This window comes from Rhinoderma darwinii, chromosome 1 (assembly GCF_050947455.1).
Source record: "Rhinoderma darwinii isolate aRhiDar2 chromosome 1, aRhiDar2.hap1, whole genome shotgun sequence".
NCBI lineage: Eukaryota > Metazoa > Chordata > Amphibia > Anura > Rhinodermatidae > Rhinoderma > Rhinoderma darwinii.
In genome coordinates this window covers 221,301,665-221,325,212 of record NC_134687.1, presented here as the reverse complement: position 1 = coordinate 221,325,212, position 23,548 = coordinate 221,301,665, and the positions used below count along the sequence as shown (strand labels likewise).

Below are 23,548 nucleotides of genomic sequence, written 5' to 3'. Positions count from 1 at the left end.
AAAAAAAATCCAAAAATTAAGGTGTATTTAGACTGATGGTTTCTGTAAGGGCATGGCCAGACGTGGCGGAATTGCTCTGGAATTTCACTGCGGCCAGTCTGCTGCGGAAATCCGCAGCGGACAGTTTTTCCATTGGTTTCCACACCTTTTTAGTTAGGCTCGTGCACACGTGGCGGAAAATTCCGCTGCGGACCATAGGCTGCGGTGCGGAATTTGGTGTCCGCAGCATACACTGGCTGTTGCGGACGTGTAGCAGACTTGTTGCGGACTCATTGCGGAATTTCTCAATTGACTTCAATGGAGATTCAAAATTCCGCAATGAAATCCGCAGATGTTATGTGTGTTGCGCTGCATATTGGTTTTAAGAAAAGGATATTTTTTCATTCAGGCTGGACCTATGTATTTCTAGGTCTGTAGCCAGACTGAGATGAAATGTTTTAAAAAACAGCAGGAAGTACTCGTCACCTGAATACGCAAAGGCTAATCCGCATCAATTTCCTGCACATTTTAGGCAAGGCCGCAACAGAATCTGCAACGCAGATTATGTGCGGCATTGATGCGGTCAGTGTCGGCAGAAATACGCCACGTCTGGCCATGCCCTAATAGTAAGAAAAAGTGGGAAGTCCATCATACTATCAGGCACATGTAGATTCTGTGCTCAGCAAATATCAAGTTTTTACATAAAAATAATAATAAAAATAATAATAATTAATTAAAATGATGCATAAAGAAAAACAAATAAAAATGATATACATATACAGCCAGTCAATTTGCCAGTAAATATTCCAAATGCACCTTTTTGAGTATAGTCTCTAACGAAGCTTCTCCTGAGGCCTGTCCTGATATATCCTGAATATCCTGTGTATATTCAAATACACGAATCTCAATAAGCTTTTCTAGAGAGAGGGGATTCTCTGTGTCTAGCAATGCTGCATTAATCGTTTGTTCTAAAGCTGCCCAATGCCTTGGCTTCAAAAATGGATTTCTTAGATCTGTTATCACAGGGACCTATAAAAAAAAGTGTAAATTGAACAATTATTATCCAATATAAAATTAAAAATACATTGAAGCATACAGTATATGCTCACAGCAATGTACAACACGGTTCGGTAACACAGCCATGTGCATTGACGCTAAGGCCATGTTCATATGGAGTTTTTTGCAAGCAGCATCTGCCTGCACGCCGTTTGCCGTGTTTTTTGCTGCGTTTTCCGCTCGCGCCCATTGAGTGCCACGGGCAAAAACTACGCAAAATACGCTTTCTCTGCTTCCCATTGATGTCAATGGGAGGTCAGAGGCGTAAACGCCCAAAGGTAGCGCATGTTGCTTCTTTTTACTGCGAGAGTTTTTTACAGCTCGCGGTAAAAAAACGCGTCCGCCTCCCATTGAAATCAATGGGAGGCATTTTCGGACGTTTTTTTCGCGTTTTCCGACGCCGTTCCCGTGTCAAAAAACATGTCGAAAAACTCTGTATGAACAGGGTCTTAGACTGTTTAATTTCCTTTATTGGCTGGGAAGACATTTTTATGCCTTTGTTCTGGCTTTGTATGGTCATCTTAAGAAGCTATGAGAAAATAGAAAACTTTGACCTGCTTAGTCAATAAAAATGTGACTTTGCCTTACTTCCATATTCCATGTTGTTCCAAACTGTATAACAGTTTCTAATATTAATCCTCATTAGTGTACTGTAATAATACCAGAATGTACTCAGGCTATTACACAGATGTTTCACATTAAATAATACATGCACGAGAATAAAAACATGATTCTGTAAAGTCCCAACAATCTGTCTACAGTATTAGATAAAGCAACACTGTCAAGTCAAAACGATTTAATAAACAACTCTATGTGCAAACATACGTCAGGCCTATATACAGTGTGGAGGAGTGTAATTCTAGAAACTATCCATTGTGACTATTCGATGAGGAAGCTTTTAATTCAGAATTATTTAATAGGGTATTTAAAAATGGGTTTTCAAAACCAGAGAACCCCTTTAAAGAGGTATTCCCAAAATCATAAATTCTCACCTTTCCACAGGGTAGGTGATAATTTTCTGATCGCTGGGACCACCACGATCGTGAGAACAGGGGTCCCGAGCGCCCCCAGATCCTACTTCACTGCTTGACCACAGTGAGGAAGACATTGAATGGAGCGGCTGTCCAGCATGCTTGCTGCAGCTCTATTTAATGTCTATGGGAATGACGGAAACAACAAGTACAGCGCTTCCGTCATTCTCATAGACAATAAATAGAGCAGTGGGCGCATGCGCAGCCGCCGCTGTATTCAAGATCCTCCTCACTGCGGGGGTGGAGTGAGAAGGATTGGGGGGTTCTGGATACCTGTTATACGATCAGTGGGAGTCCCAGCAGTGAGGCCACTAGCGATCATAAAATGATCAACTATCCTGTAGATAGGTGATCATTTATGATTTTGGAAAAACCCCTTTGAATCTAAACTAAACCAAATAACAATGAACACAAAATTGACCAGTATGTAAGTACATAAACATCAAATGTTTCAGAGGTCTGGAAACCTTTGAATGAATATACTTGAAAGTGGCTTAGGGAAGTCCAGGAAACAGGGTCCTCTTTCTCCACCCTCATCCATTCCCTAAATCACCCCCTTGTTTTCTTAATGCATTTTGACTTATTTTATTGGTAATAGTTTACTACTGAGCACACTTCTTTATAAATTCAGTGATAATAAGTTAGTCTTGATAGTAAATGGGACCACCTATGTTTTGTCATTCCAAAATATATCCATTATTGAATGGCCTACCTTTTCTTTCATCATATCCACCTTCTCTTTGAGACATGGCACTACGTTGTTTGGCGGAAGTCCTTTTTCCAGCTGATTTACAAATTTAGCGTATTTAAGAACTAGGGAATTCAGTTGCTCTGGATCCAATGTTTCAAATTTGGACTGTAAAATACATAAAGTGTTATTCTGTTCTAACAACACTTGTTTTGCTTTACAAAACTGTAGCCTAGATCAAAGCCTTACCTGCATCCATTCAGCTTGCAGTACATCCCATTCTGTCATTGAATCCCATAAAAGCTGCTTTAGTTTTAATTCGGCACTTATTTCTTCCAGTTCATCAAATTTTGTCACTTCAACCTGTAAAAAGTTGGAATATGTTCATTAACTTTTGACATGAAGCTCTAGCTTTGGAAGCTTTTTAAATATATGAGGGAATTGAATAAATATCAATTCTCTAATGTATTATTATTATTATAATTATTATCATTGGACTCCAATAATAACCTGCAAAGCTTATTTCTCATCGCTTATATAGTGCCAACACATTCAGCTCTGTATAAAGATTGTAATCTCTCACATCAGTCTATATCCCCAATGGGGCTCCCTATTTAAATTTCTCTATCTGAGACACAAACACACTAAGACCAATTGAAATTACCTCTTAGTATGTTTTTTTGTTTAAATAGTGTTTCTAGTAGAGGAAACCCAAACAAAAACAGGGAGAACATAAGAAATCCAAGCCGATATGGTCCTTCAAACCCAAGTCCCCAGTGCTGCAAGGCAATACTGCTAACCACTGAGCCACAATGCTGTTTGTTTAGGTACACAAGTTCATGACAATGACTTCCTATACTTTTAAAAAATGACACAATACTTGCTTTATTGTTAAAAAGTCTACATTAAAGGGGTTGTCCACTCATAAGAAATTGATTGTCTATCCTCAGGATAGGCCATCAACATCTGATCGTTGGGGGTTCAACTCTTGGCACCCTGGCCGATCAGTTGTTTTGAAGGGGCTGCAGCGTTCACATGAGCGCTGCTTCCCCTTAATTCCTTATCTGCTTGTACTGTGAATCGCCGACACACTTGTAGCGTCAGTTCATATTAGTACAGCCTTCTCCCATTCACTTGAAAACTTCACACTTCATAACAGCTGATCGGCAGGAGTGCCAGTAGTTGGACCCCCACCACTCAGATATTGATGCCCTATCCTGAAGATAGGCATAAATTTCTTATGACTGGACAACCCCTTTTAATCACTTAAAAAGTTTAAGTTTAGACACAATAGGGCAGATTTACTAATACGGTTTTAAATTCAGACCGCTTAGAATCAGACTACATGTACCAAATTTATCACAGTGACTCATGCTGGATGATATATTTGGCGCATCTTTAGATACTTCTGTCTAACTTTATATCACCTATTAGCCTATTATTACTTTAGACCCCTTTTTTGTGACAAAATTTTGATGCAATTTGGCACATCTTAAGCCACGTCCCTTTTTCACTAAGCCCTACCCAGTTGTTGAAAGAGTTGCAAACATCTGTTCTTCTTAGCGCATTTCATTGATAAATTTGTCTAAAATGATTTGTGCCAACAAGAAGGTGCAACTTAGTCCAGAAATCTGCCCCAATATCTATGTATCCCAATCAGAAATTAGCTACACTAGCAGATATATACTATACTTCATCAGACAAAGAGAACGGTATACCTGAGTCCCACATTTAACTGACCCATTCTCATGATCATGACATAAAAAGAAGACCCCTGGTAGTAGTGGTCAATGCTGGTGTGACGGAGTTAAAGGCCGGGAAGCGATCAGGTCTGTGAGCTAATCTTGACCGGTACATCTGCGTGAAGAGCAGAGAGACAGGTGGGAGTAGATCTACGGGTGAGCACGGCAACCCAAGAAAGATGCGAAGGTGGGCAGTTTGCTTTGGTTATTTAAATAAAGCCATCATTTGTCGGTTTTTAAACCTGGTGTTGACTGAGTATTATACGAACTCAGGGAAGCACCAAAATTTGTAAAATTTAAGGCTGCCTTTTTAATAGTGGGTCAGCCTGACATGCAAAGTACGGCCTGAGCCCCAAAGTCTTCACACTACCTATAAAGTAGATATGAGCTTCCCCTTCTACAAAAGTATGAGGACAATGTCACCCAAAGTATAATTCCATTCTAACTCAAATGAGATTGGAGAAACTAAGTGAGCATTAAAAATGTAGTGAAAGAATAGTGCTAGTTAACAGAATACTCCCTTGGGTCTAGTAGCTATTATAGTATATAATATAGTGAACCATTATTTCCCTTTAACCCTTCAACCATGATTTTGTCCCGTTGATAGCATAAAGCAGATAGAAAATAATTTTTGGGAATTTTAGGAACATCATTTACAAACATCAAATTAATGGAAATGAAAAAGAGAACATGACTACAACTTTACCTTAAAATTCTTTTGATACGTTTTGTATTGAAATGCATGTTTTTGTAATTCATCTATGATGATCTGCAAGTCAGTCAGGATTTGTTTGACTTTGCTTTGATCAGCACCAATATCCAGAATCTGAGGATCCTGCAAAACAATTCAGTTTAACATACTTTACCCTTAGAAATACATGTACATTATCTATACTTTATTTATTGCATACTGCCGGGCAGTTTTCCCAAAACAAAATCTGTAATAACAGTTGTGAAATATTGATCAGTTAATTGGTTCTTTGTCTTATGATGGCTCTTCATTTTAAATAAGGAATTAAAGCAATTGTAGGTGGTTTTTGAAAAAAAATTACTTACTCTGATTTGCACCTCCCTTCCTCCCTGTTGCCTCTCCCTCTTACTTCTGAATTCATGGCCGTGCTCTGAACCTGTCCCCCTGTGACCACTAGACAGAGCAACAGCACTCCCCAATCCCCCTATGCCAGATACGCAGACTAGAACCAAGGTACTATGTTACTGTTGTACGGGTATATTTACATGAGTAATTTTTCTCACTTTTTTTTTCATGCTTTTGCAGTGACTTTTGTGATCGGGCTAATTGTGACATTTTTACCGTAGTTATAAAAAATTGCGTGAAAAACGAACAGCAAAAAACATCTTATAAATATATCATATGTGTCCTTCTTCATATGCTTCTCATAACATCCTAACTTTATCACGCATCAATTTCTTTCTTTTTACTACACCTGTGCAATATGGACTAGCCTTTTTATAGCTGGTCTAAAATAAAGACTAATATATATATATATATATATATATATATATATATAATTTTTTTATTTTTTTTATTATTTTTTATTTATTTATTATAGACCAGCTATATAAAAAAAAAGGGCTAGTTCATAATGCACAACTTTAACATATAAGAAAGAGGTGCATGAAAATAAATCAATTATGTGAGCTGTGTTACACATAGTAATATAAATTATATAATTGAGTACGGACATAAACTATTATGGACTTAAGCTGACCATACACATTAGATGTATGTGGCCTGAACCCACCGATTTCGACCGACCATCTAATGTGTATGTGGGTGTCCAGACTCTCCCCTGACGGCAGATGTCGGGAAGAGAAGGGTCGGACATGTTAAATTTCAACATGCCTGATCCTTTTGTTTGTTAGCAGATAAGCCGCTGCTTATACACACGCATGTATATGGGTAGGTCAAGAGGAATAGCTGTCGGTCGAACTGTATTGCCAGCTTTAACCTCTCTGCGCTTCCTCTCTTCCCCAGCCAAGTGCAGAGGTGGTTTGTTGATAAGGGTTGTTAGATAAGTCAGCAGCAGAGAGGAACGGTCCAGTTTGTAGTTACTGTGTCCAGTAACTAAGCTCTAGCTCAGGTCTCATATTAGGCTCTGTTCAAATCTATAAGTCAGGAGTATTCCCTGACTTATTCCTCTAACGTATATTACTGCATAGCCATACAGTGGCATATCTTTGCCATTGGCAACTATGTTAAAAAACATATACTGTGCGGTATACTTTGAGTTTTGGAGTTACCGTCGTAACTGGTGCATGTGTAGTTCTATTAGGTGAGACTACACAGGGCCCTATTACCATAGTAATTCTGTTGCCATCTAGCCTGCAGATTTACCTGCCACTCTCGCTCCTCTTCCTCTCCGAACAAATGGTCCTGGTGTTGACCGGCGAAAAATTTAACCCGGGAGCAAAGAGCAAATTAAGGGGTCTTGTCTGGGGTTGTGTGGCGGCGCCCAGAGGTGAATTGGACCTGGGAGCATGCAGCGGTAAGTAAGAGTGGTCATGTCTGGAGTCTGAACTGATTTTTTTGCTCTGGTTTGGGGTCTGAATTTTGGGGTCTGATCTGAAGTCTAAATTTATTTTAAGGTTTGAACAAATTTTGGAGTCTGGTCTGGAGTTTGGTTTAATCTTAGGGTCTGGGTCTATATTAATGAGAAACATACCAGATTTCTCCTTGACTCCAACACTAAATTTGAAAAGATATGTTCTTCCATTGATACGGTATGACCAACTGCATATACCCTCTCAATTTCTCACAGGTTTATGATATACAAATTAGATTACTCTCTCCCCCTCCAAGATGGAAAAGCTGAATGTTCTTTAATTTTCTCTCCCCCTTCCTTTTTCTTCTTTCCCTCCTCCTCTCTTTTTCATTATGTTTTAAATGTGATATGTATGTTCTACATTTGGTCTCAACTTCACTCAATCCCCCCTTTTTTTTTTTACTATTCAGTTAAACTTGTACAGAACCACTGTTCTGATCTGGTTCTTCGTTAATCCTACTTGACTAAATAATTGCATTTGTTCAATCAAAATTATACATTGTTGTCTTTAATCATCTGTAAATGTTACGGTCTATAAGATCTTGTTTTTTATTGTGCTACTTTTGTGTTTTACACGTATTTTGTTTTAACCCCTTCCCCCTGCATGAATTCTGGGCCTTAATAACCAAGCAAATGTTTTCATTTTTCCATCGTCACATTCAAGGAGCTATAATTTTTTTATTTTCCCATCTACATGGCTGTATGAGGACTTGTTTTTTGTGGGAAGAGTTGTATCTTTCAATGGCACCATTTTGGGGATATAGAATTTTTTTTCTTAACTTTTTTTTGGGAGGGGGAAAATAAAAAAACAGCAATTTAGCCATTGTGCTATGGATTTTAAATTTACGCCGTTCACCATGCGAAGTAAATATCATGCTACCTTTATTTAATGGGTCGGTACGTTTACGACGATACCAAATATGTATAGTTTTTTATGTTTTACTACTTTTGCAGAATAAAAAAACACTTTTGAACCAAATTAATTTTATTTTGCATCGCCACTTTCCAGGAGCCATAACTTTTTTATTTTTCTGTCGATGACGCTAAATGAGGGCTTGTTTTTTTGCGGGACTTCATTGCTACCATTTTGAGGTATGTGGGACTTATTGATTAACCTTTATTATTATTTTTTTGTGGGGGTTTACGGCATTCACCTTGCCATTTAAATAATATACTAACTTTATTATTTGAGTCATTACGACTGCGGCGATATTATATATGGGTTGTTTTTATTTTTTACACTTTTACTAAATAAAACCACTTTTTATGGAAAAAAAAACGTTTATTAATAATTTTTATTTCACATTAAATATTTTTTCAGACCCACTAGGGACTTCACTGTGCGATCTTTTGATCGCTTATATAATGCTTTGGTATACTTCGTATACCAGAGCATTATTGCCTGTCAGTGTAGAACTGACAGGCATCTATCAGGCCATGCCTCTGGCATGGCCTAATAGGCATATAGCCAGGGCAGGCCTTTGTTAGGCCCCCGGCTGCCATGGCAACACATCGGCAGCCCGCAATAGCATTTTCGGGCCACTGATGGGTGACAGAGGGATCTCCCGCCCTCTGTAAACCACTCAGATGCAGTAGTTGCTAATGACCGCAGCATCTGAGGGGTTAAACGGTGGCAAGCTAAGAAAACTTCGATCGCTACCGTTGGAGCAGGAGCCTGGCTGTCAGACAGCCGAGCACCCACTCAAGCCTGCATGGAACACCCATACAGGATTTAGATTAGGCCGTCGTGAAAAAAGCGTCGGCCTAGAATAAGGCCCCTTAATGCCTGCTGTGAAAAGGCGTTTCAGCGGTCATTAAGGGGTTAACGATGGCAGAATCAATTTGTTATTGATTTGCTTTCAGTTACATCACCTTTAACTTTTTATTTTGTTTTAATGAAGATCAAATATTGATATGTCCACATCTATGTTAAACATTTTTTTTTTACAACAGTATGATACTTCATGTGATCATCTAGTAACAGAAAACCAATTGCAAACAATAACGGAGATATCTAACCACTCAAGATAAATATGCCACATTTTGCCTTGGAATCCCCCAAAAAAATTAACATACACATCTAGCCAGATTTATCTGTTTTTGGATTTAGTTACTATTGAAAATGAAACAAAATATAATTGTGTATATATATATATATATATACACATACACACACATACAGTCATGGACAAAATTGTTGGTACCCTTCCGTAAAAGAAATTAAAAACCCACAATGGTCACTGAAATAACTTGAAACTGACAAAAGTAATAATACATTTTAATTTACTGAAAATCAACTAATGTAAATCAGGCATTGCTTTTGAATTGTGGTTCTACAGAATTTTTTTTAAAAACAAAATAACGAGACTGGCCTGGACAAAAATAATGGTACCACTAGAAAAGATTGAAAATAATTTGACCATAGGGACATGTTAAGCTAAGGTGTGTCCTGTAATAAGCACCACAGGTGTTTTCAGCCTTTAAATAATCAAACTGATAACAAGGGTGAAAGTAGTCACTGTGCTGTTTGGTATCATGGTGTGTACCACACTGTAACGTCTATGGCCGGGGGTCGTCTGTCTTCGCGGCGTCAGCTCCCTCCAGGGAGACACCGGCATTCACTCCCGGGTCCTCGATCTGTTTCCCGCAGGGCGCGTACGCCCACGCGTGCACGGCCTTAAAGGGCCAGTACGCGTCCAGCTGTCACCCATCAATAATTAGCCCAAATGGCTGCTGGACTATAAAAAGGGGCTCTGCCCACTTGTTCCTCGCCTGAGCGTTGTTGTATACCTAAGTTTGTCTTGCAAATGGTCTCCTAGTGTTTTCCAGTTCCCAGTGTTACCCGTTCCTGCTGCCTGTACCCTGTATCCCATGCTATCGTATCTACAGTGAGAGTCAAGTCGTTTCTTCCGCTGCATCTACTGTGAAAGTCAAGTCGTGTCTTCCGCTGCATCCATGGTATCACCTGCTGTGAAAGTCAAGTCGTGCCTCCGCTACTGTCTACATTGCCTCAGGTACCCGTTCTGAACTATAGACATTGTTTTGTACCTTGTTGGCCAGCTGCTACCCCACTACGCTGTACGGCCCAGTGGGTCCACACCCCGCGTCGTGACACACACTGAACATGGACTAAAGAAAGCTAAGGAGAGAGTTGTCTCAGGAGATTAGAAAGAAAATTATAGACAAACATGTTAAAGGCTATAAGACCATCTCCAAACAGCTAGATGTTCCTGTTACTAAAGTTGCACATATTATGCAGAAGTTTAAGGTCTATGGGACTGTAGCCAACCTCCCTGGATGTGGCCGCAAGAGAACAATTGATGACAAATTGAAGAGACGGATAATGTGAATGGTAACCAAAGAGCACAGAACAACTTCCAAAGAGATTAGAGGTGAACTGCAAGGTCAAGGTACATCAGTGTCAGATCGCACTATCCGTCGCTGTATTTGCCAAGGTAGACTTAATGGAAGACGACCGAGACTGGAATTTTCCAAAATGTATATTGACAAGCCACAAAGCTTTTGGGAGAATGTCCTTTGGACAGATGAGACAACTGGAGCTTTATGGCAAGTCACATCAGCTCTGTTCACAGACGCAAAAATGAAGCATACAAAGAAAAGTACATTGTACCTACTGTGAGAGATGGAGGAGGCTCGGTTATATTTTGGGGCTGCTTTGCTGCATATGGCACAGGGGTGGGCCAATATACCTGTGGACAGGTGCAGAAGTCTCACTGAGAGTTACAGAAATCGTTTGTTTGCAGTGATTGCCTCCAAAGGTTGTGCAACAAAATATTAAGTTAAGGGTGCTATCATATTTGTCCAGGCCACTTTCAGAAATGTCTGTTGTCCTTTTTTTTTTTTAGCACATTAAAATTTATTGCTTTTTTCTGTTTAAAGTTATTTCAGCAACCATTGTGGGTTTTTCTTTTAATGGAAGGGTACCAACAATTTTGTCCACGACCAGTGTATATTTATATATATATATATATATATATATATACACACACACATACATTTAGTCATAATAATCATATACCTGTGATTGTTGCTTGACATCCTTGACTTCCTTGTTTAGCTCTGCAATGTCTTTGTCCAAGGACCGACAAAATTTCTCAATGCTGCTATCTCTCTCACCTACAGACTTGTCAATAGCATTTCGAACAGCCAATATTGAAGGCTTCAGAGTAGCAAACACTGCAAAATCCTCTGGAGGTGTTGGCACGTTATAGCTGTCAATTAGTTGATACATCTGTGCAACCACATTGGACTCTTCTTCAAGAACATCAATCTAAAAGTAATAGTAAAACAGTCAAGGGATGTGCTGTTTTTATTATATATAATTATAGAACAAAAGTATAACAATTTTGTAATTCTGAAATGATTTCATCGGTCCCATTCCTGCACACCGATAAATCGGGTTCCATTACGTAGGCATTTGCCGTATGCTACTACCGCACTACTAACAGTTCAGGCCTCATCTACACCTGTAAGTTCTCAGGAATACTATCCTAAACAGGGCCAGCCTTAGGTTGGATGGCGCCCTGTGTGGGACTCTCTATTGCCGTCCTCTACACAAACCAAAAATTAACCACATATATAGACACGCACATACTGGAACATATATACTGTACATACATAAAGACAGATATTTAGACATACAGGCAAATATACAAACACACATTCTGGAATATATTCATACAGGTAAATATATAGACGTACAAACACATATACACACACACACACACACACACCCACCGGCAGATAAATACACAGACAGGAACATATACAAATACATAAAAGGCACATATATATATAAGCACAAAGACACATTCACAAACAGACCCATATATACCCACACAGGCACATATATACACAGTACAGATAATTTAGTAGATGTTACCAGCAGCCCTATGTAAAACCACTGATAACACAGTAATAACTGAGTACAGATAATGTAGTAGACATTACCTGCAGTCCTACGTAAGGGTATGTGCACACACACTAATTACGTCCGGAATTGACGGACGTATTTCGGCCGCAAGTCCCGGACCGAACACAGTGCAAGGAGCCGGGCTCCTAGCATCATACTTATGTACGACGCTAGGAGTCCCTGCCTCGCTGCAGGACAACTGTCCCATAGTGTAATCATGTTTTCAGTACGAGACAGTTGTCCTGCAGCGAGGCAGGGACTCCTAGCATCGTACATAAGTATGATGCTAGGAGCCCGGCTCCCTGCACTGAGTTCGGTCCACTACTTGCGGCCGAAATACGTCCGTCAATTACGGACGTAATTAGTGTGTGTGCACATACCCTAACACTACAGATAACACACAGTGATAGCTCTCTGAGTACAGATAATGTAGTAGTATGACCTACAGTCCGATGTAACACCACAGATAACAGTGATAACTCTCTGAGTACAGATAATGTAGTAGATCATAACTATACCCACAGACACATATAAACAAACACACACAGAGGCATATATATATATATATATATGGGAAGTAGTGTATATAAGGGGCAGCAGGGTATATAAGGGGCAGCAGGGTATATAGGAGGCAGCAGGGTATATAAGGGGCAGCAGGGTATATAAGGGGCAGCAGGGTATATAAGGGGCAGCAGGGTATATAAGGGGCAGCATGATATATAGGGGGCAACACAGATATCTTTGTTTTATCTGTTCTACTTTAATATTGAACACACACTTTTACAAAGAGACATAAACACATGCACAGACACACACACACTGTAACATATACAAATACAAACACAGAGACACATACTGTATACACACAGATACACACAGAGACACACATATTGTATACACACACACACACATATACACACAGAGACATACATACTGTATACAAACACATATACACACAGAGACACACATACTGTATACACACACACATATACACACAGAGACATACATACTGTATACAAAAACATATACACACAGAGACACACATACTGTATACACACACAGAGACACACATAGATACTCACCATCTCTCCTTGCTGACAGGATCACAGGCTTCGTGCAGGACGGGCTGTAGGCGGAGCTTCCTCCTCTGATCTTGCTTCTCAGCTCTTATTTACTCCGTGTGTGTAACTAAGAGTAGAGCACAGAGTAGAGGCAGAGCCCAGTGGCGCGCCCTACATGCTGGGAGGGTGCAGCGCCCTGTGCACTTGCACAGCTCGCACACCCCTAAGGCCGGCCCTGATCCTAAACTTAACATTAGTACACATGGTCAGCTCCATGAAGAGGGAGCATAACAACCTGGCAGTGAAAGTCATAAATCAACCATGGCAGGGAATCAAGTAGGAATAGAGTAGGTAATTAAATTAACTATTTTATGACCATACTCAAAATTGGTTTTGTGGTTTTTGCTAAAAATTTAGTAATACATTTGCTGACATTTGTGAATAACTCACATATTCATATATGTCCTGTAACAGTGTACAGATGAACAATTCTGTACTGCATTTCAGCATTACAACCTACTTTAGTTAAAAAGTACCCCTAAAAGGGTAAAAGTACTTTAAAGGGCTTTCCCATAATCAATATTTATCCCCTACCCACAGGATAGGTGATAAATATGTGATCAGTGGAGGTCCGACTGCTGGGACCTCCACCGATCATGAGATTGGACTCACCTTGCTGTTCCTGGGAGCCGCAAAAGAATGGAGCAGTAGTGGGCATGCTCGGCCACCGCTCCATTCATTTCAATGGGGCAGCTGAAGATAGTGCTCGGCAGCCCCATAGAAAGAAATGGAACGGTGGTCAAGCATGAGCACTATTACTTCATACCTATAGGGATCCCAGAAACATCAAGGTAAGCAAGTTCTTGTCATCAGTGGGGGTGCCACTGGTCACATCCCCACCGATCAGATATTTATCACTTAACCTATGGATAGCTGATAAATAATTATTTTGGGAAAACCCTTTAATGGTACATTCACACATTGTGGTTGAGGAGCGGTGAAAACCGCATCCAAAAAACACATCCAAGATATGCAACCGCATCGATAAATGCACCAAATCGCATGCATTTTTCCAATGCGTGTTTTCAAAGCGGTATTAACCACACCGTAACGTATGATTGTATCTTAACACTGTTATGAAAACCAGATGATTAGTGAAACGTAATATTAAATCTTGATCTAAAGAATAGAATCTTAAAATTAGATTTGTGAAGCACAGCATCATTCATTACTATCTGCTTCTGCTTTTGTGTCATTTTGAAATTAAAATGTTAGGATTTAAAAAAAGGGATAAGTGCATAATAATAAGAAAACTATATTTGTACAATCAATTAACTCATTAAAAAATAAGGAGTTTACAAGCTCTTTTATCATTAATGTAATATTGTTGGATCAAGTCTATATAAATATATGTAATTCTTTTTATTTGAGTAATGAGTTCTTCTAAACTTCTAACTAGTAAGAACAGACTCGCATACTAGATAATGCCTGGTATTACCATATTTACTAGACAAGCCTGATAGCAAAGCAGGCATTCCACCCTAAGCAGACACCAGATATTTATTTCCAGTACCCTATTTTTAATAAAATGACCCTACTTTCCAAGAGTGGTAGACATTTTTCCATCTGTCTTCTATCTGGCTTTTCATTGTCATTGTACGTTACACATTTTCTTAACTTACCCGTTCTTGAATCTCATCCAAGAATATTAAAGTATTTACATAATCCAAAGTTATTGTGGGATAAAATTCAAGTTTAAATTGAGCATCTTGAGCTTCTGCTATGATAGCATCCATCTTTTTCTTAGAAAGAACTGGTAGAATTTCATTTATTGCCTAAAAAGTAAAGAGAGAGAAGCCGTTGAATCACAGATGTCCGGATAGAGTGAAATAGAATTTAAGATCACTTCCTGACGTGTTCAATGCACTATAACAGTGTTGAAAGAGAATATTGTTCCCATCCAGACACTCTTTCTTATGACCACATAAAATATGCCTAATAAATGGAGATAGTATATACTGATATTACTCAGTGATGTTCACCCATTGAAGTGTCAGTATGTCCAGAGGCCATTTGGTCATAGTTTCCGATCTACTGCCTTATTAACATTTCAAAGATCCTCAACAGAGGAAGGATCCATTGTATACTAAGTGTGGAGGCAGCTGGACCTACTGGGAATAGATTTACCCACACTGTACAGATGCACATTGTAAGGTATTTGGATGGTCTTAGGGTGGAGTTCATGGAGTTGGCATAGACAACTTAGAAATAGGAACATATAGGCCATGCAAATCCATGGGGCTCTCTCTATTTTCCTGCCACCCCTGGATGAACAGCTGCTAAATCAGGAACAGGCTAACACCTGTTCCCTTAAGGTCGCCTTGACAACCTGTCTAGCTTCTGGGTGGTTCTTCTTTTACCTTGAACCTATCTCTCTTCTCTGTCCTTCTGCCAATCAGCTATGGTGTTGTATTTATACCCGTCTTTTCCCACCTGTCTTTGCTTGTGAATTTTCCTCTCTCCTGGTTTGTGATCAAGCTCCTGACTGCTCCTGCACTTCTGTTTTCTGGACCTCGTGTATACTGACCTCAGCTTGTCTTTCGTTAACCCCCTGCTTACCGATTCTGATTATCCGCTCCCGGCTGGTTTGGACCGTGGCTTGTCTGATTACCTCCACTCCGTTTCTGGACTTTCAGTTAACCTATTGGCTGTCTAGTTTCCAGCTCATGTTTGCCTGCATTGCACCTCTTATCCAAAACTACACTCTGTTAAGACAACCTGGGTTCGAAGCAGCAAAGTCAATCCCACCTTGCGGTCGGCTCTGGCAAACACCTTAGAGTCGCCTTAGATACGGTCGATCAGAGTGGTTATGGATTTGAGGTTGCGAGTTTACGTGCACACTCTCTCCCGGTAGACTCCAGCAGCCTTGAGGTATAGCTCCACTTGCATTTCCATAACAGTATATAAATATAAGTACAATAACATTACAATGGACTTTATATGTGTACATATAGATATTCTAGATGTAGGTGTGTGTCAGCATATACATAGGCTTACTCAGTGACAGGATTCATGTCCCGCAGTGAGTGTGTAGTTGTACATTTATTTGCAACCTGTAGTTAAACGACATTTACATGTGGATCTGTGGATTCTGTGTCCTACACATGTTTATGGATGAGTCGATTATATGTCAGTTATGCATAAGCCTGTACATGTACTAATGGTCAGGTGCTAGATGTGGCTTTAGTTTTAAGTGTAATTCCGGGAGACAGTATAGGGTTGGGATCTGGATGTATATTACATATACATACACATTACTAGCCACATGTGCTTTGTACTCAGGGAAGGCCGAAAAAGGAGGCATCGGTATGTGGTTGTGTTCTCGATGTAATGTCTAATGCTTGTCACTTCAATATATACACATATATATATCTGCGAGGGTTGTATGAAACTCTTGAGGTGTATGAAGGACTGGAGTGTGTGTACATAGTAAATAATACAAAGTAAGTGGGTTGTATGGAAACCAGAGGTATCAAACTAGGAATGGACTAAAGGGACAAGATACAAATAGATACAAGTCCCGTTTTTAGTAGTGGATCCTCTTAGTAAAAATTGATTTGGCACCCGCTAGACTGGGGTACGAAGTATAAGGAAAGTCACCGTCCTTAACCCTCAAGCTCTGCAATAAAAAAACTGAGTTTCCTGGTCAGATTTACAGGTCACAGTGACCATAATAGTCAATGTTAACAGCAATTGCCCTGTAGTAAAGAACTTGTAGTGAGCTCAGGAACATAGCCAGGGGCCATAAACGGATTAGCAGACAGGATGTAGTAAGCCAGCAGATGAGAAAGAAGCTTAGTCAGGAGTAAGGCCATGAGACAATACCAGGAGTAAAACCACATTAACCAGGCAACAAACGTAAACGGTGAGATAAAGGCGTAATCCAAAAACAAGGCCGAGGTCAGGATCAGTCAGTCAAGGATCAGTCAAGAACAGAGTCAATTAGGAACAATCACTAGGTAAAGGATGTACCTTAATCTGCAGGCAAGATGCACAAGCCGGAGTCCCATTTAAAAAGGCTGCCAGGCTTGACATATGCGCCAAACAGGAAAGCAGAGCCACGGGCCAATCCAGCAGTGGCGCGCTGGAAGACAGAGGCCATTATAGGAGAGGACTCGTCGCAGGAACCGGGTAAAGTGAGTAACAGTAACACCCTTCTTAGGTGCCCTCCCTGAAAACATTCCAAAAGGATTCAGGGGAAACTGTAAGTGCAATTCCTCCTTAGGAATGCAGGTTCTCCCCCAGGACCATATACCTTCCAGTCAATTAGATATGAAGATCTCCACGAATGTCTTACTGTCCAGAATTTGCTCAACTTCAAAATTCGATGGGCATTTGAGAGCAGAGTTAGGAGTAGTCCTGACCTTAGTGGAAAACTTATTGATAGATACAGAAAGATGCTGAACTATAAGGAGGTAGCTTCAGGCAATAGGTGACTTAGTTGATCTGTTTAAGCACCTGGAAGGGCCCCAATAAAACATGGAGAAAGTTTCTAAGATAGAACTTTGAGTCAGATATTCTTCGTGGTCAGCCAGACTCTATCCCCAGGAACAATATATGGTGCTTAGAAATTACACTAAGGCTACAATCACATGACAGTGAAAAATGACCGTGTGACGGCTGTTTTTTGAACGGCCGTCACACGGCCGTTTTCAGAACAATGATGTTCTATGGGTGTATTCACACAGCTGTTTTTTTAACGGCCTGTGAATATTGCCCGTCAAAAAATAGGACATGTCCTATTCTTGGCCGTCTTCACTGCCAGACAGCAACCATAGAGGTCAATGGATCCATTTTTAACGACCGTCAATACATGTACCAACCATTAAAAACGGATCTGTGATATGGGGGTGAAGAGGAAAGGGAACTATTGGTTCCCTTGCTCGCTATCGGCGGCACGATGATGCTGAATGCCCTATACACTCACCGATGCAGCGCCGTCTTCTTCAGGTGTGGTCTCTAGTCTTCACGGGTTCTGTGAAGGTGACACGATGAGGTCATCGCGCCACCTTCGCAAAACCCGTGAAGACTACAGACCACACCTGAACAAGACGGTGCTGCATCGGTGAGAATGTCATTGCGTCGCCTTCACAGAACCCGTGAAAACTAGAGACTATACCTGAAGAAGACGGCGCTGCATCGGTGAGTGTGCCAACGCGTCAGCCTTCGCAGAACCCGTGAAAACTAGAGACCACATTCATCTACACGGGGTCTGTGTGACATCATGTACAGGGAGGCTGTGTGGTATCATCTACAGGGAGGCTGTGTGGAATCATCTACAGGGAGGCTGTGTGGCATCATCTACAGCAGGGGTCTCAAACTCAACCGGGTGAGTGGGCCACATATAGAAAAAATTTGAAGTTGACGGGCCGCATTTCAGCAATCCAGTTTTCCAGTTTAAGTGTCGATAAATGCAGTCCGGCGGCTCAGTTGGCAGCGTTTGGCAGACACACAAATGTCAAGATTGAGTAGCCCCTTTTAAGATAGTGCCACAGAGCCCTCTGTAGATACTGCTACAGTGCCCTCTGTAGATACTGCCACAGTGCCCTCTGTAGATAATGCCACAGTGCCCTCAGTAGATAATGCCACAGTGCCCTCTATAGATAATGCCACACACCCCTAGATAATGCCAGTGTCCTCTGTAGATACTGCCACACACCCACCCATAGATAATGCCCCACTGCCCTCTGTAGACACTGCCACAGTGCCCTCTGTAGATAATGCCACAGTGCCCTCTGTAAATGCTGCCACAGTGCCCTCTGTAGATGCTGCCACAGTGCCCACTGTAGATGCTGCCACAGTCCCATATATGGACAGTAATGTCAGGGGATTGCCCAGAGCTGGAGTCCGGGAGCAGAGCCGCTTCTAGCACTCTGCCTGGGACACCAGCTGTGCTCCTGACATCACTGTCCAGCTCTGGGGAAGCCCTAGACATCACTGTCTATATGTGGACAACGATGTCAGGGGATTCCACAGAGTCCCGGAGCAGAGCCTATACTAGCGCTTTGCCCGGGACTCAGCTCTGGGGAAGACCCTGACAACACTGTCCATATATGGACAACGATGTCAGGGAATTCCACAGCGTCCCGGAGCAGAGCTTATACTAGAGCTCTGCTCGGGACTCCACTCTGGGGAAGACCAGGGTCTTCCACAGAGTCCCGGAGCAAAGTCTGTACTAGCGGCTATGTGCCCCACGGGCCGCAGATGACAGCCTCCGGGGCAGCATGCTTGAGACCCCTGATCTACAGTGAGGCTGTGTGGCATCATCTACAGGGGGGCTGTGTAGTATCATCTACAGGGGGGCTGTGTGGCATCATCTACAGTGAGGCTGTGTGGCATCATCTACAGGGGGCTTTGTGGCATCATCTACAGGGGGCTGTGTGGCATCATCTACAGGGGGGCTGTGTGGCATCATCAACAGGGCGGCTGTGTGGATTCATCTACAGGGTGGCTGTGTGGCATCATCTATAGGGGGCTGTGTGGCATCATCTACAGGGGGGCTGTGTGGCATCATCTACAAGGGGGCTGTGTGGCATCATCTACAGTGAGGCTGTGTGGCATCATCTACAGTGAGGCTGTGGGTTGTGTGGCATCATCTACAGGGGGGGCTTTGTGGCATCATCTACAGGGGGCTGTGTGGCATCATCTACAGGGGGGCTGTGTGGCATCATCAACAGGGCGGCTGAGTGGATTCATCTATAGGGGGCTGTGTGGCATCATCTACAAGGGGGCTGTGTGGCATCATCTACAGGGCCGGCTGTGTGGCATCATCTACAGGGGGGCTGTGTGGCATCATCTACAGGGAAGCTGTGTGGCATCATCTACAGGGGGGCTGTGAGGCATCATCTACAGGGCAGCTGTGTGGCATCATCTACAGGACGGCTGTGTGGCATCATCTACAGGGCGGCAGTGTGGCATCATCTACAGCAGGGGTCTCAAGCACGTGGCCCGCGGGCCGCATGCGGCCCCTGGGGCTGTCATCTGCGGCCCGCGGGACACAGAGTTGCTAGTATCGGCTCTGCTCCGAGACTCTGGAATTCGCTGACATCGCTGCCCATATATGGACAGTGTGTCAGGGTCTTGCCCAGAGCGGAGCAGAGCGCTGGTGTCGGCTCTGCTCCTGGACTCTGTGGAATTCCCTGACATCGCTGTCCACATATGAGCAGCGATGTCTGGGGCTTCCCCAGAGCCGGAGTCCCGAGCAGAGCGCTGGTGTCGGCTCTGCTCCGGGACTCTGTGGAATTCCCTGACATCGCTGTCCACATATGAACAGCGATGTCTGGGGCTTCCCCAGAGCCTGAGTCCCGGGCAGAGCGCTAGTACAGGTTCTGCTCCGGGACTCTGTGGAATTCCCTGACATCGCTGCCCATATATGGACAGTGTGTCAGGGTCTTGCCCAGAGCGGAGCAGAGCGCTGGTGTCGGCTCTGCTCCTGGACTCTGTGGAATTCCCTGACATCGCTGTCCATATGTGGACAGTGTGTCAGGGTCTTCCCCATAGCGGAGTCCCGGGCAGAGCGCTAGTATAGGCTCTGCTCCGGCACTCTGGGGAAGCCTCTGACATCGCTGTCCATGCATCGACAATGATGTCAGGGGCTTCCCCAGAGCAGGAGTCCCAGTGATGTCAGGAGCACAGCTGGAGTCCCAGGAAGCGCCTACTAGCGTTCTGCCTGGGACTCCAGCTCTGGGGTTGCCCCTGACATCTCTGTCCATATATGGACAGTGATGTCAGGAGCAGAGCTGGAATCCCAGGCAGAGTGCCAGAAGCGGCTCTGCTCCGGGACTCCAGCTCTGGGCAATCCCCTGACATCACTGTGGCAGAATGTACAGAGGGCACTGTGGCAGCCTCTACAGAGGGCACTGTGGCAGCCTCTACAGAGGGCATTGTGGCAGCCTCTACAGAGGGCACTGTGCCAGCCTCTACAGAGGGCACTGTGGCATCCTCTACAGAGGGCACTGTGGCAGCCTCTACAGAGGGCACTGTGGCAGCCTCTACAAAGGGCACTGTGGCATTATCTACAAGTGGGTGTGTGGCAGTATCTGAAGAGGACACTGTCATTATCTAGGGGTGTGTTGCATTATCTACAGAGGGCACTGCGGCAGCATCCACAGAGGGCACTGCGGCAGCATCCACAGAGGGCACTGCGGCAGCATCCACAGAGGGCACTGCGGCAGCATCTAAAAAGGGGCTGCCCAATCTTGACATGTGTGCTAACTGAGCCGCCGGACTGCATTTAGCGACACTTAGGCTGGGTTCACACGTGGCGGAATTTCACTTGAATTCCGCTGCGGACACTCCGCAGCATTAATCCGCAGCGGAGCCGTTTCTCCATTGACTTCCACTTCTATTTAGAAGTGTTCGTTTAGACGAGGCGTAAAATTCCGCTGCGGAGCATAGGCTGCGGAGCGGAATTTGGTGTCCGCAGCATGCTCTGTCTGTTGCGGACCAGTGGCGGACTGTTTGCGGACTCATGGCGGAATTTCTCCATTGACTTCAATGGAGATTCTAAATTCCGCAATGAAGTCCGCAGCTGTCATGCACATGTTATGTGTGCTGCGGATGCGTCTTGCTTTTTAGACATGACATTTCTTCATTCTGGCTGGACCTATGTATTTCTAGGTCTACAGCCAGACTGAGGAAGTAAATGGGGCTCCCGTAATTACGGGAGCGTTGCTAGGAGACGTCAGTAAATAGTCACTGTCCAGGGTGCTGAAAGAGTTAAGCGATCGGCAGTAACTGTTTCTGCACCCTGGACAGTGACTACCGATCCCAATATACAGCAACCTGTCAAAAAAATAGAAGTTCATACTTACCGAGAACTCCCTGCTTCTGTCTCCAGTCCGGCTTCCCAGGATGACGTTTCAGTCTAAGTGACGGCTGCAGCCAATCACAGGCTGCAGCGGTCACATGGACTGCCGCGTCATCCAGGGAGGTCGGGCTGGATGCCGAAAGAGGGACACGTCACCAAGACAACGGCCGGTAAGTATGTAATTTGTTTACTTTCACTAGGGAAAGTGCTGGCCCTTCTCTCTATCCTGCACTGATAGAGAGAAGGGAAGCACTTTTCCCGCAGTCCGCAGCAGCTAGTCCGCATCATTGATGCGGACAGTTGCGGAGGAAATCCGCCACGTGGGGGCATGCCTTTAAACTGGAAAGCTGGATTGTTGAAATAAGCACGTGGAGAAATATCTCAAATTTTAAACCTAGCGCTATTATTATAGTAATGTAGTGTTATAGTAGTTAAAATAACTAATTGATTAACAATAATTTTGTATGGTATCAAATTTGAAAGTAATGCGGCCCGTCAACTTCCCATTTTTTCTTTATGCGGCCCACTTACCCGGCCGAGTTTGAGACCCCTGATCTATAGGGAGGCTGTGTGGCATCATCTACAGGGAGGCTATGTGGCATCATCTACAGGGAGGCTATGTGGCATCATCTACAGGGAGGTTGTGTGGCATCTACAGGGTGGCTGTGTGGCATCTACAGGGAGGCTGTGTGGCATCTACAGGGGGGCTGTAAATAGTTTCTATGTGAACATGTGACCTTCCTTTGGGTATTTTCAGGGGGTTGAGACAAAAAAAGCCTGACAAATGAAATTCACCAGTTTTTTTTAACGGCCATGAAAAACGGATGTCAAACGGCCATTAAAAACGGACAGACGGACTGGAAATGAATGAAAATTTGGAGACACACTGATGCAAAACGGCCATGAAAAACTGTAGCCTAAGGCCTTAGGCCTTATTCACACGACAGTGAAAAAAAATGTCCATTTAAAACTGATCAACTGTCAGTTTTTCATGGCCATTTTGCATCAGTTTGTCTCTAAATTTTCATCCATTTAAAGTCCATCTGTCCGTTTTTAATGGCCGTTTGACATCCATTTTGCATCAGTTTTTCATGGTCGTTAAAAAAACTGATGAATTTCATTGGTCAGGCTTTTTTTGTCCCAACCCCCTGAAAACAACCAAAGGAAGGTCACATGTTCACCTAGACACTATTTACAGCCTCCCTGTAGATGATTCCACACGCCCCCTGTATATGATGCCACACACCTACCTGTATATGATGCCACACGCCCCCTGTAGATGATGCCACACGCCTCCCTGTAGATGATGCCACACGCCTCCCTGTAGATTATGCCACACGCCTCCCTGTAGATGATGCCACACGCCTCCCTGTAGATGATGCCACACGCCTCCCTGTAGATGATGCCACATGCCTCCCTGTAGATGATGCCACACGCCTCCCTGTAGATGATGCCACACGGATCCCTGTAGATGATGCCACACGCCTCCCTGTAGATGATGCCACACGCCTCCCTGTAGATGATGCCACACGCCTCCCTGTAGATGCCACACAGCCTCCCTGTATATGCCACACACCTCCCTGTATATGATGCCACACGCCTCCCTGTAGATGATGCCACACCAG

At 43.1% G+C, this 23,548-nt stretch overlaps 1 protein-coding gene across 1 annotated transcript in view; it reads right to left on the bottom strand.

Moving 5' to 3' along the window:
• Positions 1 to 23,548, bottom strand: part of DNAH6 (dynein axonemal heavy chain 6) — a 371,264-nt gene that overhangs the window by 286,806 nt on the left and 60,910 nt on the right. The window contains exons 14-19 of the mRNA XM_075861785.1: positions 14,737 to 14,889; positions 11,100 to 11,351; positions 5,203 to 5,331; positions 3,004 to 3,117; positions 2,779 to 2,922; positions 796 to 1,008 (exon numbers count right to left, since the gene is read on the bottom strand). Of these exons, the coding sequence (XP_075717900.1) occupies positions 796 to 1,008; positions 2,779 to 2,922; positions 3,004 to 3,117; positions 5,203 to 5,331; positions 11,100 to 11,351; positions 14,737 to 14,889 (1,005 nt within the window). The remainder of the gene's footprint in view (positions 1 to 795; positions 1,009 to 2,778; positions 2,923 to 3,003; positions 3,118 to 5,202; positions 5,332 to 11,099; positions 11,352 to 14,736; positions 14,890 to 23,548) is intronic.